The sequence below is a fragment of the Parasteatoda tepidariorum genome, chromosome 3 (assembly GCF_982258835.1).
Source record: "Parasteatoda tepidariorum strain Cologne lab strain chromosome 3, Ptep-v5.0, whole genome shotgun sequence".
NCBI classification, from domain to species: Eukaryota; Metazoa; Arthropoda; class Arachnida; order Araneae; family Theridiidae; genus Parasteatoda; species Parasteatoda tepidariorum.
Window position 1 is genome coordinate 23,975,143 of NC_141757.1, and position 25,554 is coordinate 24,000,696.

Below are 25,554 nucleotides of genomic sequence, written 5' to 3' on the forward strand. Positions count from 1 at the left end.
ACAACTACAACCATATCTCTTCAGAATTCAGCTATATCGTGACTTGTTTGAAGACCAAACTCCAATTTTTTACTAATTAGTGATCGCAATTATCAGGCATTAATTTGTTAAGTTTTCAGTTAGTTCCATCAGAATCAATGGCAGAGACAGACGCCATTTTCTAAGCAGCAAATAAGAAGCAAAATTTCCCTAAGAAAAGGTCGAAGAACTAGAAAAAACTCTCCAGAACATTGGTACAGTCACTCGAGTGACTGTAAATCTTTCAGGAACAGAACACGCCAAATGTTTGAAGAAAAATTCCTCAATAATTTTAAACTTCTATTATCAACAACCTTGCTACTGATAACTTCCGATTTCGGGATCGCATACTGTTACAGATGTTTGTATTACGGTAAAATAAATTTTTTCGTTCTTCAATTCATTACAAATTAAAGTGAAGTCAACATTGCTTTCCACATTCAAATGAAAAAATGGGAATTCATATCGTACAAAACTGTAATAGTTATAATAGAATATTCTTCATATTTATAGAATAGTATATATTTCTGTATCTATATAATTCGAAAAACAACAATAAAGAATTATCTGAATTACTTGAAATAGTATCATTTGTGCTGATTATTAATAAATTTTTATCGTTTTCTTGATATATTATTTAGTTTTGAAAGAATAATTTCAACTAGAATTCAGCTAATCTGTTTTTAAGCTACATATTAAAATTCATATCGAGATCTTACAATTATAAGATTTTGCTGTGTGGTATGTTATCTAAAAGTAATAAAGGGATAGTCTGTGCCTACATATTATTTGAAAATTAAATTTTCAAACAAAGATCATTTAATATGGAATTCTCCGGATTTATAATGCAGGTCAGTGTCATGATTTTTATAATAAAGATCGTTTTTTTTTATCCAAACAATTCGTTATTTTACATTTTTTAGTTTATAATTTTTTGATAAAAATTGTTGTCAAAAAACTTTTTTTTACAAAATTAAATTATATAAAATTATAAGGCTTAAGATATATAATTTTATATATACATAATTATGAATACTTTTTGCTTATTGTAATGTTTAAAGTATTATGACTCTTTAAACTGTGGAATGTGAAGTTTAAATAGGCCTTTCATGTTATATCATTAAATTTAGTAAAACTATTTCTCAGGCATTAGGTTTTAACTCAAATAAGAAGATACATATCTTTTTTCTGTTTATTTACAAATATTTTTCCGATGTGCTTTGGATGTTCCTTCTCTAAAAAAACCCATTTTGTTTTCGTTTACATAAGAAAGAATATCAAACATTTTTCTTTTTTAAGTTTAATAAGCCACAATAATGAAATAATGATACACGCTACATTAAAGACGTATCCAGAGTAACTGAATGAATCGCAGGTATTCGTCTCATACAGCAACGCCCTCTATAGTTTATTGCGGCAGCAACTTTTTGCTATCTATCTAGCCTCAAAATAAGAATACAAAGCTATAAGCTAACGCAAGGAGATCGTCACAATATTCTACATACAAGCATGCTTTTTTGATTATTTGCTTACTCGCTGTTTGCTACAAAAGTATTAGTTATATAAAATGCATATTTATTTTGTTAATTCTGCTGAATAGCCGTGTTCATGTAGCTTATTTAAAGTTGACTCGGAGAGTAGATTAATCTTATTTCTGCAGTATGTGTGATGAAAAATTCCCTCAGAAATTCTACTTAAAAGAACAATCTTCTGTTCATACTGTTAATAAACCTTATCCATGCAGTGAGAGTGATAAATCTAGTTTAAATAAGCACTTTGATATGTATAGTGGAGAAACGAATTATTTATGCAGTGTGTGCGATAAAACATTCGCTAGTAAAAGTTCTTTAAAACAGCATTATCTTATTCATACTGGAGAGAAACCATACAAATGTAGTTTGTGTGACAAATCTTTTTCTCGCAAAGGTTTGTTAAAAAAGCACACTCTTGTTCATACTGGAAAAAAACCTTTTCCTTGCCATGTATGTGACAAAACATTCCTACATAAAACTAGTTTAACAAATCATATTCTTATTCATACTGGAGACAATCCGTTTTCTTGCCATGTGTGTGATAAATCTTTCTTTGATCAATATACTTTAAATAAACATTTTGTAATTCATAGTGGAGAAAAGAATTATTTATGCAGTGTGTGTGATAAAACGTTCGCCCGTAAAAGTTATTTAAATCAACACTATCTTGTCCATACTGGAGAGAAAGCATACTCATGTAGTTGGTGTGACAAATCTTTTTCTCGCAAAGCTTTGTTAAAAAGACACATTCCTGTTCATACTGGAGAAAAACCTTTTTCTTGCGATGTATGTGACAAAACATTCTTACATAAAATTAGTTTGACAAGTCATTTCCATATTCATACTGGAGAAAAACCTTACTCGTGTAGTGTCTGTCATAAATCTTTCACTCATCGAAGAAGTTTAGATCGTCACTCTCTTGTTCATACGGATGAAAGACCTTATTCATGTAGTGTGTGCGATAAATCTTACAAGAGTAAAGATCATTTAAATAATCATAGTCTTGTTCATACAGGTGAAAAACCTCATTCATGTAACATATGTGGTAAAGCTTTCGCACAGAAATATAAATTAAATCAACACTATCGTATACATAGCAATCATGGCACAGAAATAAATCATTCGCGCAGAACCAAAACTGTCTTAAAAAGACGCTCTCTGCGTCCTACTGAAAAAGAATCATACAAGTGCACTGTCTGTGACAAATCTTTTGTATACAAATCTAGTTTAAAAGAACATCATTTTATACATACTGGAGAAAGACCTTATTTGTGTGATGTATGCAATAAATCTTTCAGACACAAAGCTAGTTTACAGACACACTATCTCATGCATGCGGGAAAGAAACGTCATTTTTGTGATTTGTGTGGTAAAACATTCTTATTAAAGGGTAATTTAAAAACACATTATCTTGTGCATAGCGGAGAAAAAAATTATTCATGCAATGTGTGTGGTAAAGCATTCTCTCAGAAAACTCATTTAGATGGACATTTGCGGGTACATACTCAAGAAAAACCTTATACGTGCAGTATGTGTGATAAATCTTTCACGCTCAGATCTAGTTTAAATAAACACTATCTTATTCATACTGGAGAGAATCTTTATGTGTGATAAATCCTTCAAATATAGAGTTAGTTTAAATAAACACTGTCTCATTCATGCTATAGAGAAACCTTATTAATTCAATTTGTGCAACAGAACATTCTCAAAAAAAGTTATTTTAAATAATGATCTCATTTATATTGTAATAAAGCTTTATTTATGCAATGTGTAATAAATTATTTTTGCAGATAACTAAAAATGAACATTCTTGTGTGGAAACTTCTTTGAAAATTCTAATTGGAGAAAAAATTTATATTACAGTGTGTCAGATAAATTTTTCACTCCTAAAATAAACCTATATTTTGTTTCATACTGGAAAAAAACTTTATGTATTGTGCTGATAAATCTTTGAAGCTAATTGTTTATAATAGAAAAACACCTTTTTCACGCTGTGTTTGTGATGAACCATTCTCACATACCCTCGTGGCAGAAACACGGCGACATTGTCGCAGAAAGCGACTGAGTTCTTGCAGAAAGATTTTTTTTATTTGGGAAATAAAAATTTTTGGTTTGCCACAAACAAAAGTTCTCAAAAAAAATTCTGCAGAAACAGAAGCTGTTTATCCAAAAAAAAAAAAAAACATTTTCTTCAGAAACAAAAAATTTCTGCAGAAGCAATAATGGTTCTGCAAAATTTTTTTCTTACAGAATTGTTTTAAATATTTTTTTTCTAGCGTACCGCGGAAGGAGAAAGCGCTCGTAATTCTCTGTTAATCTCCAACACAAACAGTTACTGGATAAAAAGGGGAGAATTTTTTTCCCCTTTATTAAGCTATTTTTGGAAATTTGCCAACTTCGGCCTCTATCGCTGGCGCAGTAATTTGCTTTGTGTTTTTTTATGAGAACAGAGCATTTTATATTTTTTGCACTTATGTGAAAAATTTCATGCGTAAAAAGATTCTTTTTTAAAAAAAATCATGTCTAGCGAAAAGGTTATTTGTTGCAATTGTGAAGCCACAATAGTTAAAAGAAATTTGAAAACCGATTTTTCAAGGCGGCATTCCGAAAAAGAAATAAGATGGAAGTCGACAACATCTAGCGATGTCTGAGATTTTTTTTCTGGAAAGCGACAGGAAAAGAAGCTTCCCACGCTACTAATATTGGAAGAAAAGAAAAAAAACGTTCTAGATTCGAACCAAATATTCTAACTAGTAGCGATATCGATGAGATATCACTATCGATAGTATATCGATGAGACAGCATTTCCAACAAATCAAGAAATTTTAGAAGCAGTCAAAGGTAAAAAGTAAATATATATATATACTTTAAAGATAAAATGCCTATATCCTTTGAATTAAATCGTCGATAATAAAAAAAAAAAAAACGCAATCTAACGATAAATGAAATAAAGCCTGAAAGATATCTCACCAGATTGGTGAAAAATGTTTACTGGTCACTTTCAAACAGGTTTCCATACGCATGCAAAAAAAATTGCATCCAATGAGTATGGCTCTAATACCGATGTTTCAGTACTGATAAAGACTATTTCGTTTCGAGATGTTGAATAGACTTGAGCATATGAGTCGGAAACTGCTTCTGCATACTTCGTGTGGAATCAGTGCTATATATTTACACAATACAGTGCGAAATCACAAGCGCTGTGTATTTTTTTCGTTCTGAACTTAATCTGATCACGAAAAAAGTTTTATTTACCTCCTTTTTTTTAAAAAAAAAATTTTCAATTAGTCAGTACAATATTAATCGAATCTAATTAATTAGATGTAGAAAAAATTGAAGCAAACATTGCTTTAATTTTTTTGCTTTTAGAATTCGGTTATAGTCAATACTATTTTATTATTTTGATTACTCAACTTCAATATTAATTTTTTCACCTGATTTGTTTCTGTACCTGATATAACTACTATAATGAAACATTAAATCATACTGTTTTAAACTGATACTTCAAATTCAGTTATCTTGTTTTATAAATTTAATCTTTTTGTCCATTCTTAGCTATTTCTATAAGTTCTATCTTATTACAGGTTCTGGGTAATCTTTATTTATGCTCTAGTAAGCATTTTTGTCTGCAGATCTATACATTTATAACTTTTTATTATCGAAGATTATGTAAATTTATACTTCAACAATTTAAACTTATTAAGAAATGTAAACTTATATTATGAAATTAAGAAAAAAATTCTACACAGTTTTATTCTATGCAAGTAGACTTATTTTATAAACACGAATTTCATATATTATTATAAATTCATTACACATACATTTATAACGATAAAAATATCTCGTAGAAAGATATTGGCTCTAATTAGGTTTGTCGCACAAAGTCAGAAAAAATTCTGCCACAGGGCTCACATAAAGCTACTTTTGAACAATATCTTGCTATAGTGGACAAAAATTTTATTAATGCAGTTTGTGTGATAAAACATTCTTGTCATCAGCTGTCCTGAGTGCGGATGAAGCTGTAAAGGGATATTTAAGCCCTTCTGACCGCCACAAGCAGCATCTTCCATAAAAAATATAACATATATTTTGAAAAAAACCTAATTTTAAAAAAATAAACATCTCTCTCTAAATATTTTTTTTTTCTAAATGAAATCAGTTTGCAATAATTTTATTTTAAAATTAAAGTTGGAAAAAAAATCTTTATTTAGTTACTATCAATTTATTCATAAATGATTACAAAATTAAGCAAAAATTATTAGCATATAAAAATTTTGTGGCATTGCGGTTGTCTCTTATCACAGCTAAGTAAGCACTTTTCAAACACACAAATATCTTTAAGCACTTTAAAAAATATAACTAGGCAGGCTTGACAAGTTTTTGACAATTGACTGTTTTAACCGTCATGCCAAAAAAAAAACCTTTGAAATAGTTTTTGATAATTGTCAAAGATTCAAAATTTTGGCGTATAGATAAGTATTTTAAATTAACATACATGTAAAGTTATAAGTGTTCCATCATGTTCTTGAATTACTTTATTAAAACAACAAAATAGTTTACAAAATAACATTCACAAAAAATTAGTTTTGAAGCCCTCTGTGTACACCAAGTTCGTTTTTCAGTTTTGTATGAATAAAACCGTAATTTGAAACTGTTCTTTTGATTGATGCTCAGCTGTATAAACTTTAATGTTGACCTACTTACCTATTATAACATAATAAAATAACATGTAATTAGGAAATTTATTCTAATAAGCATAGTAAAAATTGATAGTACAGTACAGAACCCGTTATCCGGAAATCAGAAAACCGGAACGAAATTCGATAAATTTTCCCGCCATTCTTAAAAAAATTTCTTTTTCCCTTATAAGATTTTAGGATTTTTCTTTCTTTTTAGAAAGATGTTTACCTTACCATCATTTTAGAAATAATCATTAGTGTATTACTCTATCGTTTTTTCTTCTTTTTAAGATTATTTCCAAAAATTTGTTTTTTTATTTGGATTTAACAATAAAAAAACGGCTTTTTGTAGTGATTCAGAAAACCGGAAAAATCAGTTATCCGGAATAGCGATGGTCCCGATCGTTCCGGATAATCGGTTCCCTACTGTACCTAATTAAATCCTAGAATTGATTGATTTAAAAAAATTAACTCATTTAAACAAAAAAAATTTTTTTTTGTAAATTATAATTAGTTTTCTTATCAGGGAGTATATTATATTCATGATTTATTGGAAATATTTATGTACATATAAGCAGGAGTGCAGAAAATTCTCAGTCCCTAATATTTCCTCAAAACTAATTTTTTTTTTAAATCGAAATTTCCTCAAAAATTTTAGTTTTTTCTTTCTTCTAGTACAATAACTTTTTAAAAATATTTTTGGAAAGTGAAGTTTATAAAAGAAAAGAAATTTGTTTGATTTTACACAATTCTTGAATAAAAGAGCATATATTATAATTTTTTTAAAATAATTTGAGATCAGACAATTATTGGCGACCACTTCAGTTTTACTTAATGTAAAAATCTGTCTAAATTGGGGCATAAAATAATTAAAATCAATACTTAGACTGATAATAATTCATAGTTATTAATCGTAATAGATTAAGAAAACCATTTGTTTAGAAAAATAATGATTTTGGCTATATTTTTTATAAATGATATATAATATAAATTATAATTATAGTAGTATGTAATGCAAGTATTATGCATGATTTAATGTCAAATAAAATGTCCCCAATGTTAATAGAATTTTAAGCAATTACAAAAACTTTATACAATTGGTGGATGGTCCCTTAGGTAAAAATATTACTCTTAAACTTCTCAATTAATTCTTAAATTTAATGAGTGAAAGAGAGATGGAAATTTTGAGGAGTTTATGAAGCTTTGGGATTCTTAATTGCTTTGGAGACCTATGGGAAAATACACCTGTAGTGAATGGTCCCCAAGTAAAGTTCAAATATTATGGTACTGATCTACAAATAGAATGGCACAAGGCCATTAGCTTGCCAGTTATGAAGACGATTGCGCATCATCAACGATGAAATTAGCAAAAGAAATAAAATTTTCAATAGCTATTAGGGAAAAAAATTTGACTATGTTTAGTTGGTCACTGTAATCTGCTAAAATTCAAGACATTTTTTGGTTTGCTGTCAGAGGATGGAAAATGAAGCCTGAAATTGAGAATCTCGTGCAAAATGCAGCACAGTTGCACATGACAGGGCAAAAATGCTTCACCCAGAATTTAGCTTGGTATACGTAGATGCGAACCTGCAAGTATTTCATCAAATATGTGAAACGAATGGTGTTTCATGCGCTATGACTGACAGTACACCGAAATAGATTGGGGTTGAATTAATTGTGAAAACGTTAAATAGCATAATTCGTGGCAAAAATTAACATTGTAAAGAATAAATATCTCATTTTGGAAAAGGGAATATTAAGCACTTTTAATGAAAAATGCACCTTTAATGGCTTTTAAAAAACGAAAATTGAAAATAGCACCTTTAAGAAACACTACACACCTTGTCAAATAACAAAACACGAAAAAATATCAAAGTAAAAAATATTAACAAAATAATTGTGAGTGGATCTTATTAGGAAAGCTCTTTTTGACGATTTCTGAAAGAGATAGACAATCTTGTGTTACAGTCCCCACTAGGAAAACTTCACGGGGAAAAATTGAAATAGCTCGCGAAAAATTATGTTTCTTCGAGTCAATGGAGGTAACCCCTAAGAATGACCAGCCTCCATTAACGACAATTTCACTGTGGAACAGAGTGGTCGCTCCTGATAGGTTTCACTATTGATATTGCATAACTGTGAAATCAAAGTAACTGAAATTTAAGAAGCTATTATTCCTTAAAAATGGACACAGATCAAAATACATGTTTAATAAAAAAGACACCATTTGATTCCGTTTTTTCAAGTTTTCTCATAAAAATTATTCTTTTAGGAATTAACTAATTCACCATATTATAACATCCATTTGCCAAAATCATTTATTCTTATTATTTTTTTTAAAGATATTAAAAGTCAACAGTTTTTTGTTACAAGCTTATCAGGGGTTGAATTTAGATTTTTCTAATGGGAAAACAAATATCACTTTTTATAAAAGAAAAATCTTTTTCATTTTTTTACTTTGATTTCTAGAAATTCTTAAAATTACTTCGTTAAAATGGAAAAAAATTAACTGATTTTATTGAATTAGAAAAAGTATGATTTTACAAAAGGGTATGTACTGATTTTCTATAATTAAAATACATTTTACACTTTTTCCCTCTTGAAACACGTATATTGTTTGGTGGAACTTTTTTTTCTTTTTTGAAGGTTTTGTTTTTTTAAAAACTAATTTTTGCAACATTATGTATTTTGTAATAACTTTCAATTCTTTTTATTTTGAGAATCAGATTTTATTTTCAGATGATAGTGAAACGGTATCTATTATCTGATTATTATTAACAGGTTCTCAAAAGAAAAAAAATTTAAAAAGTAAATGACAATTAAAGAAAAAAAATTTTTTTTATCTTCTAAATTTAATTTGAATAGAAATTTCTAATAAAAAGGAACCAGACATTTTATTACTATGTACTAATACCCAGGGTTTATGGCTTACACCTTTTTCGAAATTTAGTCATTTTATGGAAACGAAACGCAATTTACAATTTTACATTATCAATATAAAATCAAATAATCCATTCTTATCAATAATCTATCTTTAGTACATGTAGATGAAAATAGAAATCAACAAATATTTATTATTTGCTTAAAATAAGTTTAAAAAAAGAAATGCGTTAGTATATTTATAAAAATTGATATTTTTAGAATCAAAGGCATTTTGATATAACATAAAAAATATGATATTTAGATTTTATGTGTTTTGAAGAAAGGCCTGCAATGAACATTACACTGGGCTCATAAAATCCTGTGTCTAGCCTTGAGTATTAGAAATTGCATGGATGGTCTTTGGGAAGGACGGTATGCATATATCCCCTCAATAATTAAAAATCTTTTTAAGTCCCATCAATATTTCAAATAAGGAATATTTTCATGAATTATTGATTTAAACTCATGAAAGGTAAAAGAAGGAACAGAACATCTTTTTGCATATGTGTAGCAAATTTAATAATTTTTTTAGTATGAAATTTAGAAAACTAGTGTGTGTATTTTAATTTAGATGCCAGCAAGAAATCAAGATACTGTTAAAGTATAAGCAGTGGTAGTAAAATATTGAGAGTTACTGAATATTTTAATGAGAAATGTAAAAAGGTATATTGTGTAAATGCTATTTATTTTACTTATAAAACAAGTTACTTTTTCACTAAATTTTTTTTCTGTAATATTCCAACCAAGTTTTTTTCCTGTCCCAATCAAAGTAAACTGACACAATGAAACTTCAGTTTTCCAGCAGCTGAATACACCAATAAAAACTACAACTTCTGTTTTTAAAATTATTTTTAAGAGTTTGCAGCTAGAAGTTGCTAACTAAACTTAAAGGATATTTTTCAGTCAGTTCATACTACTGATGTCATAGTTATGTATAATGTGTATTTATAGGATACTATATTGAAATTATATATTTTTATTATAGTGAAATTATTAAGGAGTCAAAACAAAACAAAAGACATGGAAGACAAAACAATTACAAAAATATCCATTTTTAAATCATTACAAAATCCAACAATCATAAAGTTTTAAAAATTCAACAACAACAAGCATATATTAATTTCAATTATAAAAAATAGATTAATTCCTTACATTACAATTAATTTCAACAATTATAAATTTTTACAAATTGAATTTAGCAGTACCTTCTGTAAAGGACAACCACAAATAAGGCACACTCTCTATTCAAAAGATCCTCTATTTAAGGAATACTGAAAAATGGTTAAAGACGTTTTTAAGTCGGTTAGTGGAGTTGGCCATTTATTGGAATCAAAACCTTCAAGTGACAAAAGAATCACATTTAATGGTAGGTACTGTACTATGATTAAGTTGCTTGGAAGAATATATAAGGGTGCATAGCCAGATTTTTTAACAAAAAATAAGCACCTTTTAAGCAGTCAAAAAATATTTTTAATCACTTAAAAAAAAAAATCATAATTAGGATCTGTGAAATAATAAAAATAATTTCCTTCTATCTTTTAAGTTCTTAATTTATGAATATAAAATCAATAAAATTCAAAAATATTTTCACAAACTTAACATAATCATGATAAAATAACTAGTTTCTGATAAATATCGTAGAGAAAATCGTGCATTTTTTGTAATTTAAAACAATAAAAAGGCAAAGAAAAATATCTTTTTAAAAGATAGAAAATTTAGCACTTTTTACAAACCCCGAATATAAAAAGGAATCTTTAAGGGCTTTTAAAAAATGTAAATCAAAAATAAGCACTTTTTAAAAACGCGAGACACCTTGGAATATTAGATAGTGTCAGTAATTAATTACAAAAGGAGACATGCTCCCATGTTCTTTGTTTATTGGTAGTAGGAATAAAATTGGTCTCCACTTTTCTATCCGCTTGATAAAATGTTGTTTTAAAACATAATCATGATAAAATAATTAGTCTCTGTTAAATACTGCAGAGAAAATTGTGAAAATCATGCATTTTTTTGTAATTTAGAACGACAATCAAAATAGCAAACAAAAATCTCTTTTTTAAAGATAGAAAATTGAGCACTTTTTAAAAAACCTTGAATAAAAAAAGCACCTTTAAGGGCTTTTAAAAAACAAAATAAAAATAAGTGCCTTTAAGCATTTTTAAGAAGCGCTACGCACCCTGTATATACTTATTAAACAGGAAACAGACATATTAGAAACAATTAAAAAAATGAATGTTACTTTTGAATGAACATAAATAAGATAAATTCTGTTATTTTTTTTCATCATGTTTCAAATTATTTACCATCAATACATTCAATTTTTTAGTTATACAGTATAGACAACAAAATTTTTTTCATAAGAACTTAAATTGCTATTACCAACGTTAATTTAATAAAATAACAAATTAAACAAAGAAATTTTTAAAAAAAAATAGTTGATTAGAATACCGTTTTAAAACCTTGTTGCTATGAGCATAACTGAGATTTAATGAAGAATTTTCCCCTAATGCTAGAAAAAAGTAAAGTTATTTTAAATATTTTTTTAATAATTCATAAAATAACTATACCCTTAACACAAGCTCTTTTCATTAACTTTCACAAATTCTAAAAATTAAAAACTAGCTTTTGCAGACAGTGTGTTATGTTGCCTATCTCATTAGTTATAATTTGATGAAATTTTTCATTCAATTCTTGAATTTATTTTTCTTCTTGAAAGTTATTATTTAATTACTTCTTGAAAGTTATTATTATTTATAAGAAAATTTCAATGTATTAAGCTGTTTTTTTCCCTTTCCCTGTTTTTTTCCCTTTCCCTTATTATATCATAAACGTGATTTTAATTTTGATTTACTTAGCACTTTGTAATTTGAAAAAGGCATTTATCCTTAAAACTTAAGGTGGTTATTTCTTGTATACTTTTCAAGCCTTTTCATTTAAGTTCTAACTTTTAAAACTTCCATTATGTGTACTGAAGATGTTACTCATTACAAAAAATGCACTGTTTGCAACTTGCTACTTCAATCGCCTTACAGCTTCGTAAACTTTACGTGGCCCTGATGATCTTGCTGGAGATTTGACCCTACTTTCTCTGAAATAAATGAAAAAAGTTAAATAAAAACTAATTTTTTGGAAATAGCACAATAAAATAAAAGTATTCAAAATCAGCTAAACAAGTAAACATCATTTCATTTAGAGTCAAAAAGTATTTTGAATGAAAGTTTTTTGAACAGTAAAAACAGCTCTTTATTTTTCTAGTTCATGATTTAAATAATCAAACATATTCAATAATTTATTCAACAGAAGTCAAAATACATAATTTGTAATGTTGTATATCTTCTTCAAATAAGTGAAAAAAAAATAAATAAAGGATATTGATTTAAAAACATGTTTTTTAAATATAATAGATAAGCACACATTTACTCTGACTGCAACATGAGGTTGTATTGTCAAAAATAACTCTCTAAATAAGAGCCTCACAAATATTTTGAATACATTTCAATCTATTTGTTATGTTAAATTTTTTGTTTTGATATTTTTTCATGGTTCTTTTTACACATTTGGTGCAGATATTTTCCCGGTCGCTGGGAGAGGCTTTAATGGTCTCTCCTAAAGGTTTTCTTCAATTATGTACAAAATTCTACGTAAAAAATTCTGTGCCTTCTAAACGCAGTCGCAAATTGAGGTGGTCTTTCCTGGAGGTTTCACTGTAAATAGTCATTAAATCAGTGATATATTGGTAGAAAAAATTAATGTGCTGTGAAAATATTAGCAACAAAAGAATTTTTTTTTATTGAATCTAATGAAGTACTGAACTACACACTTATATTAATGGTTCAGTCAAATTCAAAATTTCATTCAGCTAAGGGGGATTTCCCCCTCCTTCCTAAAAGCATAAGTTCTCGGCGCCTGCCCTCAAAAATTCTTTGATGTAAACGCATGTAGACCGAGTATTTTCATCCAACGTGGAAAATGGCGCTTTCGTACAATCTAAAATAGGAGCCGTGATGGCTCAGGGGACAGAGTGTTCACATTCCAATGAGGTGAACTAGGTTCGAATCCCAGCAATGGCTGGTTGATACGAATTCCGCTTGTAACGACTTTGCATGCCAAAGAAAAATATCCTCAGTGGTAGATGGATCATGGGTAATTCGTGCCTCCCAAAAATGGTCCTAAATAGAGGTTATCTTTCCTAGAAGCTCTCCCGACCAAGCTATGGGGACCATATTTCCCCGATAGCAGTTACCCCATATATTTTTTGTGGGGGATGGGCAGAAATCCGAATCTGCTAAAAAAAGGGTATATGTTTATTCAGAGAAAATGTTTTCGTGTCTGATTTCGTAACTTAAAATACTGTCTACATTAATTATTTAGCATATTTGAGGTTATCTCCTCATACTATTAAGACTGAGTTCTAGAGCGCGAAGATTCAATCAGTAGATCAAAAGTTAATTAGGGTGGTCTGCTTTTTATTTTCCTCCCTGCATAGTGCACAAATTAAAATTTAACATTTGTGCTATAAGAAAAATAATTTTTGAGCAAATGGTCAGATTACAAATATAACGATAGGATATAAATAGTCCATAAGACTTAAATATACTAATTAATTAGTGTGGACGTAAGTTATAAGATCAGACAAAAAAAAAAAAAAAAAAAACTTCTGAATATTTTTTAATTGACTTTAAACCTTGACTCTTAAAATATGGGGTGTAGTCATAACCATAGCTGCCAACATGGATAGGAAAAAATCCAGGAGATTTTACGAAATATAAATTTCATGGTAATTGTTGCATAATATACTAAATATTTTACACAGGGATTTTTATAGTTATTAAAAAAGAAAAACTGCAATATTTTCCAGCGATGATTGTGACATACTTATATATATATAGATATATAAAAAAATAACCATGACAAATTAACTTTTTTTTCTTGTTACAGAAAATAATGCAGTTTAAAAAAAATTTTTTTTTGAATTATTTAATTACTTTAAAAAGTACTTTAATAGTAAAATTATTTTTCAATTTTTACTTTTTGTTCTCACCACTCAAAATTTTAAAAAATTATAATTATTATTATTGATTACATTTAAAACTAATCATGACTTTCTTAAATCATTTTCTGCTGCAGAAGAATAAAAAAGTTATATTTAATTTTTATGAATAGCTTTTTTAATGGCTATTTTAAGGTAAGAAATATTAAATTCATTCACACAAGACTTTGTAAAATATCAAATTTGTTCACAAACATGAATAGAAATTGTAGAATAATTTATCATAACTCACCTCACTAATTTTACTCTGTTCATCAAATTTTTTTGATATTAAAAGCAGCAACTCTGTTGCCAAAGTATTATTCTTCGTAACTAACTGCAACCATTCAGGAGAAGATAAAATATTTGTAGAATTTTTTAAGATGAATTCTACCACAAATGATTTCAGTTCTTTTTGATTAACCATATCAGCAATCAATAATACTTTGCATAAGTTGTTATTCGATAAAACAGACATCAAAAACAAAGAACATTTCTTAGCCAGTGATGGTACATCATACTTATCAGCTACAACTAACAAGTTTAAAGCCAATTCTTCATCTATCTTTTTAACTGACCCTGTATAAATATATTCTAAAAAGGAAGAAAAGGTTTTTGCTTCTACATCAACAATATCCACAATACCTGTATTATTTTCTGTCATTTGTTGTTCAAACATCGCAGCGAACACAGGTGATCTACAGGCTAATACATTTTTGTGAGCGGTCATTATCTCATCGTCCACTCGTAACTTAACATCAGTAAATATTTTATCCAAAAGCAACTTACTGAAGTTTTGCTGTAAACAATAAACACTCTCCTCTTCTGAAGTCCTTCCGATTTTGAACAACTCCAGTGATATTGATTGAGTTTCAATATCATACTTTTCATCTGTATAGCAATAATTCATCAAAGAGTGAGCAAGATAAGTTATATAAAACATTACTTTGATTTCATTTTGTATGTTATACTTTTCAATTTCAGCACCAGTGTAGTAAACATTTTTTTCCTCACTAAAATTACATAATGACCTTTCTATTTGTTTTTCTTTCGCAAAGCATATACGCCAAAATAAAGCATGGTGCCTTTTATCATTGACATCACTGACAAGATAAAGCTTACAAAACCCATATCTCTTTGTAATAATCACTTTCACTGTAATGTCTCCAAGCTTTATTTCTTTAATATTCAATGGATATTTTTTTAATCCTTTAGATTCTTTTGACGACCATGTAAATGAGGAATCATACTTAGAAATATTTGTTTCAAGTTTACATCCAGTAACAGCTGTTTTACTTGTTGTCAGCGATAACGAATCATAATCTAGCACACTTTCCATGAGACAGCAAAGAGTAAATGTATCTTCTGGCCAATTAGACATTTCTTGCTTCAAAGCATCAACTGTAATTAGGTCATAACAAGATGAATATTTGAACTCAAAATGTTTTTCAGTGAATAATTCAGACGTTTTATGAACATCGCCTTTGGGACATAACAAATGGAATCGAAAGCTAATAGGATTCTTCAGCAATTTTAGAACCTGTGTTTACAACTTCACAGGAAACAAACTTTGGATTACTAGATTTTAGAACTAATTTCCATTTACTATGATACAATTTTTTAATTTGAAATGAAGGACTCTCGAGCTGCCTTTCGTTTGGAATGCTATTAAATTTTTCAATCTTCCATGTACATAAAAATCTTTGAGTTTTATTGTCAGACATGTTTACACTGGAGTCGATATTTAGCAGACAATTAAACAGCAATACGTAATATTTAAAGGAGAATGAATTAATTGTGATTGTTATCGATCACCATTATACACTTGATCTTGATAACAAATGTAAATGATAACAAATATTTAATATTGAAAGGGCAAAGCGAAACTCAAACTTCGTTCGCAAAACTAGTAATGAGTGTTCTTTTTAGACTGTTTCAACTTTTAAGTTCATTTCTGTCTGAATCTTAGGGTTTATCCTTATTTAACGAACGTTGACGAGTGCACGGAATACTCGTTGCTGTTTTTCTGCAACGTGTAAATTGCAATGAAAGTTGTAGTTTTATACTGTTAGCAAATATGAAAGCCCACCGAATAATTACTACCCGCACTCCCTATCCGGGAGTTTCCTATTCAGCGGTATCTCGCAGTGGACTGATCGTTAAGACATGGTTGCCAGAAGATCACCGAAGTCAAGCATTACTAGCTGCTGTCAGTGTGCGGTTGGGTGACCACTTGGATCAATCTGCGTAGGGACCAAGGGTGTGCGGTATGGGTCCTCGTTAAACTGTTCTATCGTTAAGTGCTCGATTTCCCGTGTAGGTCATTGGGCTACAGAAGCGGGAATGCCATCCTCTCTGTAGAGGATCAACATTGTGATGGCATGTCTTCGGATCATCCTCAGGGATGCTTCCCAGACCGTCGCCAATAGCCCATTGTGCAGCTCTAGTGCGACGTAAATGAATTACAACAACAACCTATTCAGCTGCAGCTAATACTTCATATTGCATCATAATTAAGCAAATAGATACCTTAACATCATTTTCTTCACAACGAACAAAACAGAAACCACAATTTAATTACACTGGACCATCTAGTTCTCGCAGACCTGTATCCAAATCTCCACCTCCAAAAACATCTCGATTGACGTCCCAGAAAAGTCTCGTCCTGTCTTAAAGCAGCGTCCGAATGTAAAGTTGCTACCTAACCCTAAACCAGGCATTCCTAAAAAGAATAATGATCAAAAATTCATACAAATCGTTAAAAAGTCCACATCAGATATTTTGCGGAAGATGGACACTGAAATAACAATACATCCATCGGATAACGAATCGTTTTTCGACAACCCACCAATGGATGTTACGTCTAAATCAAACTTTAAATCAAAAAGGTAAATTTATTTTCGATCATAAGCTTACTTTTCTGCCTTACATAAAGCAATTGCGGAAAAGATGCAAGAGACCCTAAAATATGTTACGAGTGTTTTCTAACACGCTTTGGGGGAGCTGACCGCACTACGCTATTGTGAATTTTCCAACACTTATACTGTCATGCATGGACTATGCATGTATAGTTTATGGTTCTGCTTCGCGACTACAACGCCTTGGTACGGTGCATCACACTGCATTATGCATTTGTAGCGGTGCATTTCGAACTTCCCCCGTGGAATGCTTGCATGCTGTTTGTCATCAGCTACCATTGGATCTACGCAGAATGTAATTGTCCTTAACGCAATACTATCGTATCAGGTCTTTTTACAGTGTTAAGTTACCCCAATAAGTTTAATGCGCCTATATGATTCTCGACCTTCTCTTGTTTGCTCTCTTATAACACGTATGCGTTCACATATTCAAACATTTGAGATTTCAGATTCGCCATCATAATTGGTAGACCACCTATTTATTTCACACTGGACTGTTTCACCATATAATTTTTATTTTCTATTAAAGGTATGTAATAAATCACCATATCACCAACCATATTTCAACAACTTTTCCCTTTTCAAAGTCATTAGTTTTCTCATTATGTCCCGATATATACAGATGACTCAAAATCTTCTATATATGTTGTGTGTGGTGTCATCATTGCGGACTTCACGTACAGCTACCAAATTCCCGAGATTTGTTCCGTCTTCACTGCTGAAGCTGAGCTATCCTACTTGCACTACGACTAATCTCCTCATGCTCTACTGGGAAGTGTTGAATATACTCCGATAGTATGAGCGTTTTGAGTCAATCATAAAAATTTCACTGTGATTCACATAAATTTTATGTTTCATTTGCTAACCACTCTTCAGAAGAATGGCATTGAGATTTTATTTCGCTGGGTATCGAGTCATGTTAGTATTACAGGGAATGATCTAGCTGACTCAGCTGCCTGATCTGCCACATTTGTTTTAATTTTTTTCCATACCTTTCTCTGATAAAAAAAAACTACATATTCGGAAATTGGTGACATCATTATGTCAACAACAGTGCGACCTCAATGTTTTTAAAAAACTGCATAGCATCAAATCCGATTTCAAGCCTTTGCCAGTTTTGCCCTAGCGTAGTGCTGATGATAAGCTTACACATCTATGTATCGGTCACACCCGGTTAACCCACCTCCACTTTTACTGTTTGGAGAGCCTCCTTCTCAGTACTTGTAGCGTTCCTCTCTCGATTAATCACATTTTATTAATATTTCCACCTTTTAACTCGTCTTACCTTTTTCGGTAGTTCTATTTTAACTCTTGAAGATTTGCAAGGTGGCTCCCATCATCCTAACATTTTTGCGTTTTTACGTGCTGTTGGTATTTTTTATTGTTTATAAATGTCTTAATACAGCTACAATTTCATACACTTTTGCAAGCATCTTATCAGCTTCATACCATTTTACTACATGCGTTTTATACCGTACACATACTTTTTATCTGATTTTATTCATCCTTTTATCTGACTCTATTCATCTACTTATACTATTTTATTAGTTATAATAGCGAGGCAAGTAAAGCTTAGTATGCACTTTGACTTTTGAACTGTTTTACCGTATTGTTTGGCGCAGCATGTCCTTTTTCGGATTTTGTGCCACTAAACCCTGCATTCAATTCAATTCATATATCTAACTACTCTGGATGTCCAGCCCGCTCTGGAAGATTTAGATTCATGAAATCTAGCTCCTTCCACCTCTACAGATCCCACATCTTCTGACCATCGCCTTGTGGCTATTATCAAATGAATCCTGGTTCTCATCAAAATTGAAGAAGTCACCAAGATCCTGATCTCACTCTCAGGGAGAACACCAACTCTACTGACTAGTCATTATCCCTTTCTTGCCAACTACTCCCATGATAAACTGAAATGTATTTTCCCCTTCTTCGCACCACTCCTTGCGTAACGAAGAAGTGGAGAATCTTAGTGTTTACTCGAGTGAATTTTAAAATAATCTTGGTTAAGACTATATCAGTAATTTGGATTGGACAAAAGCTGTCACTTTTTCACAGAAACTGGTTGCAGATTTGATGTCAGCGGCGCGAATATATCTAAGATCCGTTCAAAAATCTTAATCAACAGAGGAAAATTGCCCCCCCCCCGTGTTATATTTCAAACGACAAAAGAATTATGTATTTATTAGAGATGTACCTGGTAAACTACCCACCCGCCCAGATTTTCATTACCCGCACGTCGAAAAAGAGTTTTTCAATCGGGTACCGGACTTGGCCAATATTACCAGGTATCCAGGGCCGGTAACACATTTACATCATTTTTGACACAACCAGATTCTAAATTACAGTAACTTTAGAAAAATAAATGTATGGAGATTTTAAGAAGCAACTTATTTTCTAATATGGCTTTATCACTTTTTGCATTGGCATTTTTCCAGTCAGTCTTACGATATTAATAATACGATACTTAATTAGTAATTTTATTTTTGTAGGGTTGTTATGAAATTTTTGCAAGAATTGCAGGTCTCAATTTAAAATTTTTAAATTTTATACATGAAATATTAAGGCCATTTAATTAAAAAAATAACCTCTATACTAAAATCAGTGGCGTGACCGTACCCAAAGGCCAACTGTACCCATCCTAGTTTTTTGACTCTGGCAGATATTCTGATTGCGTGGTTAGCCGAAAGCATGGAGCCTCCAATGTTTAGTCCCTAAATGATGCTTGACTCATTTTATCAAACCACTGAAGGGATAAGTGATTGAGTCAACCTTGCCCTATCCGAGGATGGTTGTTGTTGTTAGTTGGTTGTTGTTAATTTACGTCGCACTAGAGCTGCACAATGGGCTATTGGCGACGGTCTGGGAAACATCCCGGAGGACGATCCGAAGACATGCCATCACAATTTTGATCCTCTGCGGAAGGGATGGCACCCCCGCTTCAGTAGCCCGACGACCTGCGCGCGAAGTCGAGCACTTTACGGTAGCACAGTTTAACGAGGACCAATACCGCACACCCTCGGTCCCTACGCAGACTGATCCAAGTGGTCACCCACCCGCACACTGACCGTAGTCAGTGATGCTTGACTTCGGTGATCTGCTGGGAACCGTCTATCCGAGGATGGAACCTTGGATCTGTGACATGGGAGGGCTAAGCACTCTCACTCAAAATCCGGGCTCCAAAAAGAAACTCTCCCTATTTAGAATAAATCAAAGATATATTCTTTTGACAAGATATGATTCTATTAAATCATTATGCTAACAATTAACCGACAGTTAACTTGATTTTTGATAAGTTCAATATAAATTTTTTAACGTTCTAGTTTATTCATTATAAGCTCAGTTCCGTCGCAAAATTCTGGTATATATTTAAGTTTTAATGATCATTAAGATCACGTCCATTATTGGCCACACGATAATCATAAATTTGAAGAGTCAGATATGACAACTGTATGTATCTGTGGTAATTGAGATTTATAAAAGGCTAGGCCAGTATTTCTCCTATTGTACTATTTCTTATTTAATTATGCGTATTTTATTATGTGTTAAAATAAACATTAGACATCTTGGCCAGATTTTATTGCCACACACGAAGTTTTCGTGCAGGTCGTATATTGCCACCCCATTTCACAGGGGCGGTCACTAACAATAAGAAACTCCTACCGGCCTACCCCTCTAACGATGGGCAATACCTTCAACTATATACTTCAATAAAAATATTTAATAAAAAGTTGGTAGAACTTTAACAAAAACTTTTGAAATTTTTGATTCAATAGCATCCGGGAAAACTATCATATATGTTGAATATCAAAATCATATTAATTTTTTATAATATTCGAAAGATATTTTCAGAATTTTTTCTTTTTTTTTGTTGTTACCGTCTTACCTTGTCGTAAATTCCGTACCCAACAATTACTACGAAATTTCCGTATTTTTAGAAACTTTTTTTTCCAGTTGTAGCAAAGGTAAGGTTACATTTTAATAAATTAGATCTGACAGAATTTAAACAAATATATAAAATGTCAAACAGGCAAATAATCATACTTTTAAGTTCTGGCGTAAGTCTAATAAAAATTCAAATTGCATTAAAGATTTCTGTTAGCCGTATAGCCGAATTGGTAAGGCATTGGGTCCATGTTAAAGAGGACGTGCGTTCGATTCCCACCGTCTGAAGATTTCCCGTGTAGTAAATGGTAACTGGTGCACGCAAATTTGCTTGTGTGGCGTTATTATTAAGCAAGAGAGGAAGTTAACATTTAAATTTAACATCACAGTCTATTATGAAAAATAACAAATAAAGCAACGATTAAGTTGGTTAAAAAAAAGGTTACACGATTCTAGGATAAGAATAAAGTTATTAAAGATAGTCGAGTAGAGTAAGTCCGACATTGGCGAATCAGCGAAAAGCAGCAAGGTGCTGCGGAATATTGCAGAGCGAGAGTACGTCCACTCTGGACGGAGAAATAAATTCGACTGGTTGACTAGCCAGCTGTTGTGGTTGCAAGTTATGAGAAGAGTTCAGTCTTGTGTTGCCAGTTGCAGAATTACAAAAAGTTCGTAAGTTTCTTCTATCGCCATCTGGCGAGAGGAATGATACACAAGGAAAGTTTCTTGTATCGCCATCTGGCGAGAAGCACGGTACACCACACTTGGTTTCACCACGCTGGCTTGCTGGTATTAGCAAATGACATTAGAGGAGCCGTGATGATCCAGGGGATAGTGCGTTCGTTTTCCAATGAGTTGAACTGGGTTCGAATCCCACCGATGGCTGGTCGATACGAATTCCACATCCGGCTTGAACCGACCCCAGTACTGACAGTAAAATATCCTAGACGGATAATGGGTTAGAGTCCCTATGCCGTCAGACTAACCGTTAGAGGTTCTCGTGGTCTTTCTCTTCATTTAACGAATGCTGGTTAGTTCCATCAAAAAGTCCCCCACGAAGGCAAATTTCTGCCAGTACTCAATCCAGATCAAAATTTTAAAGCCACGGAGTTGAACATTAGTTGTCGTAAACCCGGGAAATGGGTCGGTTGTTCAACATGGATTCTTAATCACATATCTATGCATGCCAAACAAAAATATTGATTAATTGTTTTTTTTTTTTATTTCCAATGGCAGGGCATAAACAAGAAATAACACAGAAAACAAATGCAAAGACAAAACAGGTGAATAAATAAACTAAACAGAATGACCGAAGTCTTAAAAGTTCTCTGGCTTGCCAATAAAGCGACGATTCAGAGCCGGAAGGCAATGCAGCACAACGGCGGAGGTGGGTCCTATTCATGGGCTCTGCCAAGTTGCAGAGCGAACAGTCAGGTGAATTTAGAATACCGATGCGGTGCAAGTGTTCAGCCAGACAGTCGTGGCCCGTTAGGAGTCGAAACTGTGCCACAACTTCACGGCATGGACCATTAGGGATATTTAGGAGGTCATCTTTCCACCGCTTGGCTTATATTGATTGATTGTAAATTACTGAAATAAACAAGAATTATAATCGCATAAAGCAGTAAAAATTTTTATATCTATTAATAGAACTAAAACAAAGTTGTTTTCTTTCCCCTTCCGAACAGCAAAATTTGAAGAAAAAAACTTTTTAGAAGCACCATCTGTTGGCTTCTATTTTAATAACGGTCTCGTTGATTTATACCTTAGTGTACAAAAGTAATGTTCTCCAGACCATAATAAAATAAACACATAAATATGGAAACATCGAAATTCCTCATTATAACAACAAAAAAAGAAATAAACCTTTGTTTTCATACCATACATTCTTTTCTTTTATAAAGGAAAAAAAAAGTATTCATAAGATGTAGAAAAGCTACGAAGAATTTCATCAATACAGTGATATTTTTTGTCTGACAACGTTACTAAAAGTGCACTTATGATTAGATTTGCTCTTTACTGTACATTAAATAAAGAAATTAATATTCCTTAAAACAAAACATTGAATTGATGTCATCATTCATCGTTTTTAATACCAATAATAACTATTAAAATTCAGAGATTAGAATTTTACTGTTAGAACATTATGAAAATATTAGTAGCGCGAAGAATTATGAGTTATAATTTAATATTTTATCTACGATATAATCTTTTCCTTTGTTATTTTAACATATTACAAGAATAAGAAAAGGCCTCATATTGGTTATTAAAAATCATACTACTATATATACGTGGGTTATTAAAAATCATTACTTTACATAAAAAGGACTACTAAGTATAACGATTAATTATTTTAATTGATTACATAAAATATTGATGATATCTATAATTTCACGGAAATCTAATTATATCGATTACTTATTAAAATGTATTATCGATTAATATGTATCAAATTTAATAAATTTCACCGATTAATCGAAATGATTGATAGAAATTATAGATTGATTTTATATCGATATAATCACATTGTCACTGTTACTTTACAATCACAGTAGCGGAAGTAATAGAGAACTAGCAGTTTCGACCCTATGTGAAAATCGCAATTCATTCATTACCTTACTTTCCGCGCATGGTAAGTTGCGTACTATGTTGCTGGATCAGCATGGAAACTCAGTGTTTGGCCCCAATTGGTTATTAAAAATCATACTACTACTCTGCAATCTACTATATATTGAAAATCATTATCCATATCATAATCCCGAACCATTATTAAAAATCATTACTTAATTTAAAAAGGACTACTAAGTGTAACGATTAATTATTTTAACTGATTACATAGAATATGGATGATATCCATTATTTTGCTGAAATCTAATTATATCGATTACTTATTAAAATATATTAATCGATTAATTTATATTAAATTTTATAAATTATATCGATTAATCGAATAGATTGATAAAAATTTCAATTGATTTTTATATCGAAATAATCACATAGTCACTAATAAATCACAGTAGCAGAAGTAACGGAGAAACTGGCAGTTTGGCTAGCATTACATTATCAGAGATGCCAACTTGCTCGGGACAGCAAATATATATTTTAAAGTGGTAGTTTATCAATTGTGATTCTTGGTTTAATAAATTCAATTTATTTGATTTTTATCCACCACTATTTCTAAATAATTCGTAGGCTTATAGAATTCACCACTTTATAGTACTTACAGAGATGCCAAATTTACTTTGAAGTTAATTGCCTTTTTTTAAAATTATTTTGGCGTGTCTGGAGCAGTTAGCATCTCTGTACTTACATCAGGCAAAAATAGTCAACTATTTGCAAAATTTGTTTTGTAGTTATTTGCAGTTTTTTTTAAAAATTATTTTGGCGTGTCCGGAGCAGTCTGCATTATCTTACCCTCCAAGCACACTCAGTACAGTAGGTTGCGCAGAAGGCGTACATTTTCACGTTCTCATTTCGTGATATTTTCAAGTTCAGTCTTAAATCTTTTTGTATTAATTCATATAAAATTTGATGTAGTTTATTACTGGTAGATATGCTAATATAATAGTGTAATTACGTGATTGTTATTTCAATGAAAATCAATTACTATCTTACTTTTAAGAGGCTATTATCTGTTAGGTATCGATAAGAATGAAAGGAAAACAATAGCCTTTAGTAATGGCATAGAACTCACTATGATTGCCAAATTACAGTATTTCTTAGTATCTTTTTCGTTGGAAATACCTAAAAAAGAGAGAATTCTCAAAGTGGTATGGATTTTCAGAAAATGTTCACAATTTTATCCTTGTAGACTCCATTATAATTTTGAAAATTTAATTTTATTCACTTTTTGCTCTCCGTTTAACTTACGGTGGTAATTACCATACATTAGATCTCCGTACTGCAGAGAAAAGCTTAAGAGAAAAAGTAGGCGTTACTGTCTAACTTAAGTTACAGTAACGCTTACTTAACTTTAACATATTTGAATGACAAAATTTTTAAGGAAATGGACACGTAATGTATATAAAATGAATACATAAATATTCCTCTTCTTCCCAATCTGAGCTTAGGGACTCTCTTAATGCACTCCATCTTCATCTATTTGTGATTATCCTACCATGTCTTGCAGATTGCTTTTAATTCATATGTAACTGTCCTTCGTCAAGCTCAAATAAATTAATAATAAATAATATATTTTTTGTGCATTTTGTTTTAAGACTTTTTAAATGGTTCACCCTTAAAAGCAAACCTCTAAAAGCCGGTATTGGCCGGCCCTAGATAGGAATATAGGACCAATATTAAAAAATCTAGACATTCCAATATTGGTCCCTCGGTGTATGTTCATATAGTGCCCATATTATGTAAATTTTGTCTCAACTGGAAACAAGATAAAATTGTTGCTAAGAAAATTATTCGTTTAATTCCCCTCCCCCAGAAAAAAAAAAACTTTCATGTTCAATAGTGGATGTAAGATTGCAACTCTTCTTTTCTTACGGCTTTAATTTAATAAAAAAATCTTTGCGTAGAAATTGAAATTTGTTTTATTGAATTTTTTTTTTTAAATTGTA

The 25,554-nt window shown here is 30.9% G+C and overlaps 2 protein-coding genes across 2 annotated transcripts; one reads left to right on the forward strand and one right to left on the reverse strand.

Moving 5' to 3' along the window:
- The first annotated feature begins 1,503 nt into the window (after positions 1–1,503).
- LOC107438287 (uncharacterized) lies at positions 1,504–3,317 on the forward strand. Its single transcript, XM_016050523.4, has one exon. It carries the CDS (start codon positions 1,680–1,682, stop codon positions 3,159–3,161), a length of 1,482 nt encoding a protein of 493 aa, XP_015906009.3. The 5' UTR covers positions 1,504–1,679; the 3' UTR covers positions 3,162–3,317.
- Positions 3,318–10,111: 6,794 nt separating this feature from the next.
- Positions 10,112–16,183, reverse strand: LOC107438288 (protein maternal effect lethal 26). Its single transcript, XM_016050524.4, has 2 exons — positions 14,434–16,183; positions 10,112–12,239 (listed from the first exon to the last, which is right to left on the reverse strand). Exons 1-2 carry the CDS (start codon positions 15,559–15,561, stop codon positions 12,231–12,233), a joined length of 1,137 nt encoding a protein of 378 aa, XP_015906010.1. The 5' UTR covers positions 15,562–16,183; the 3' UTR covers positions 10,112–12,230.
- Between the last annotated feature and the right edge of the window lie 9,371 nt (positions 16,184–25,554).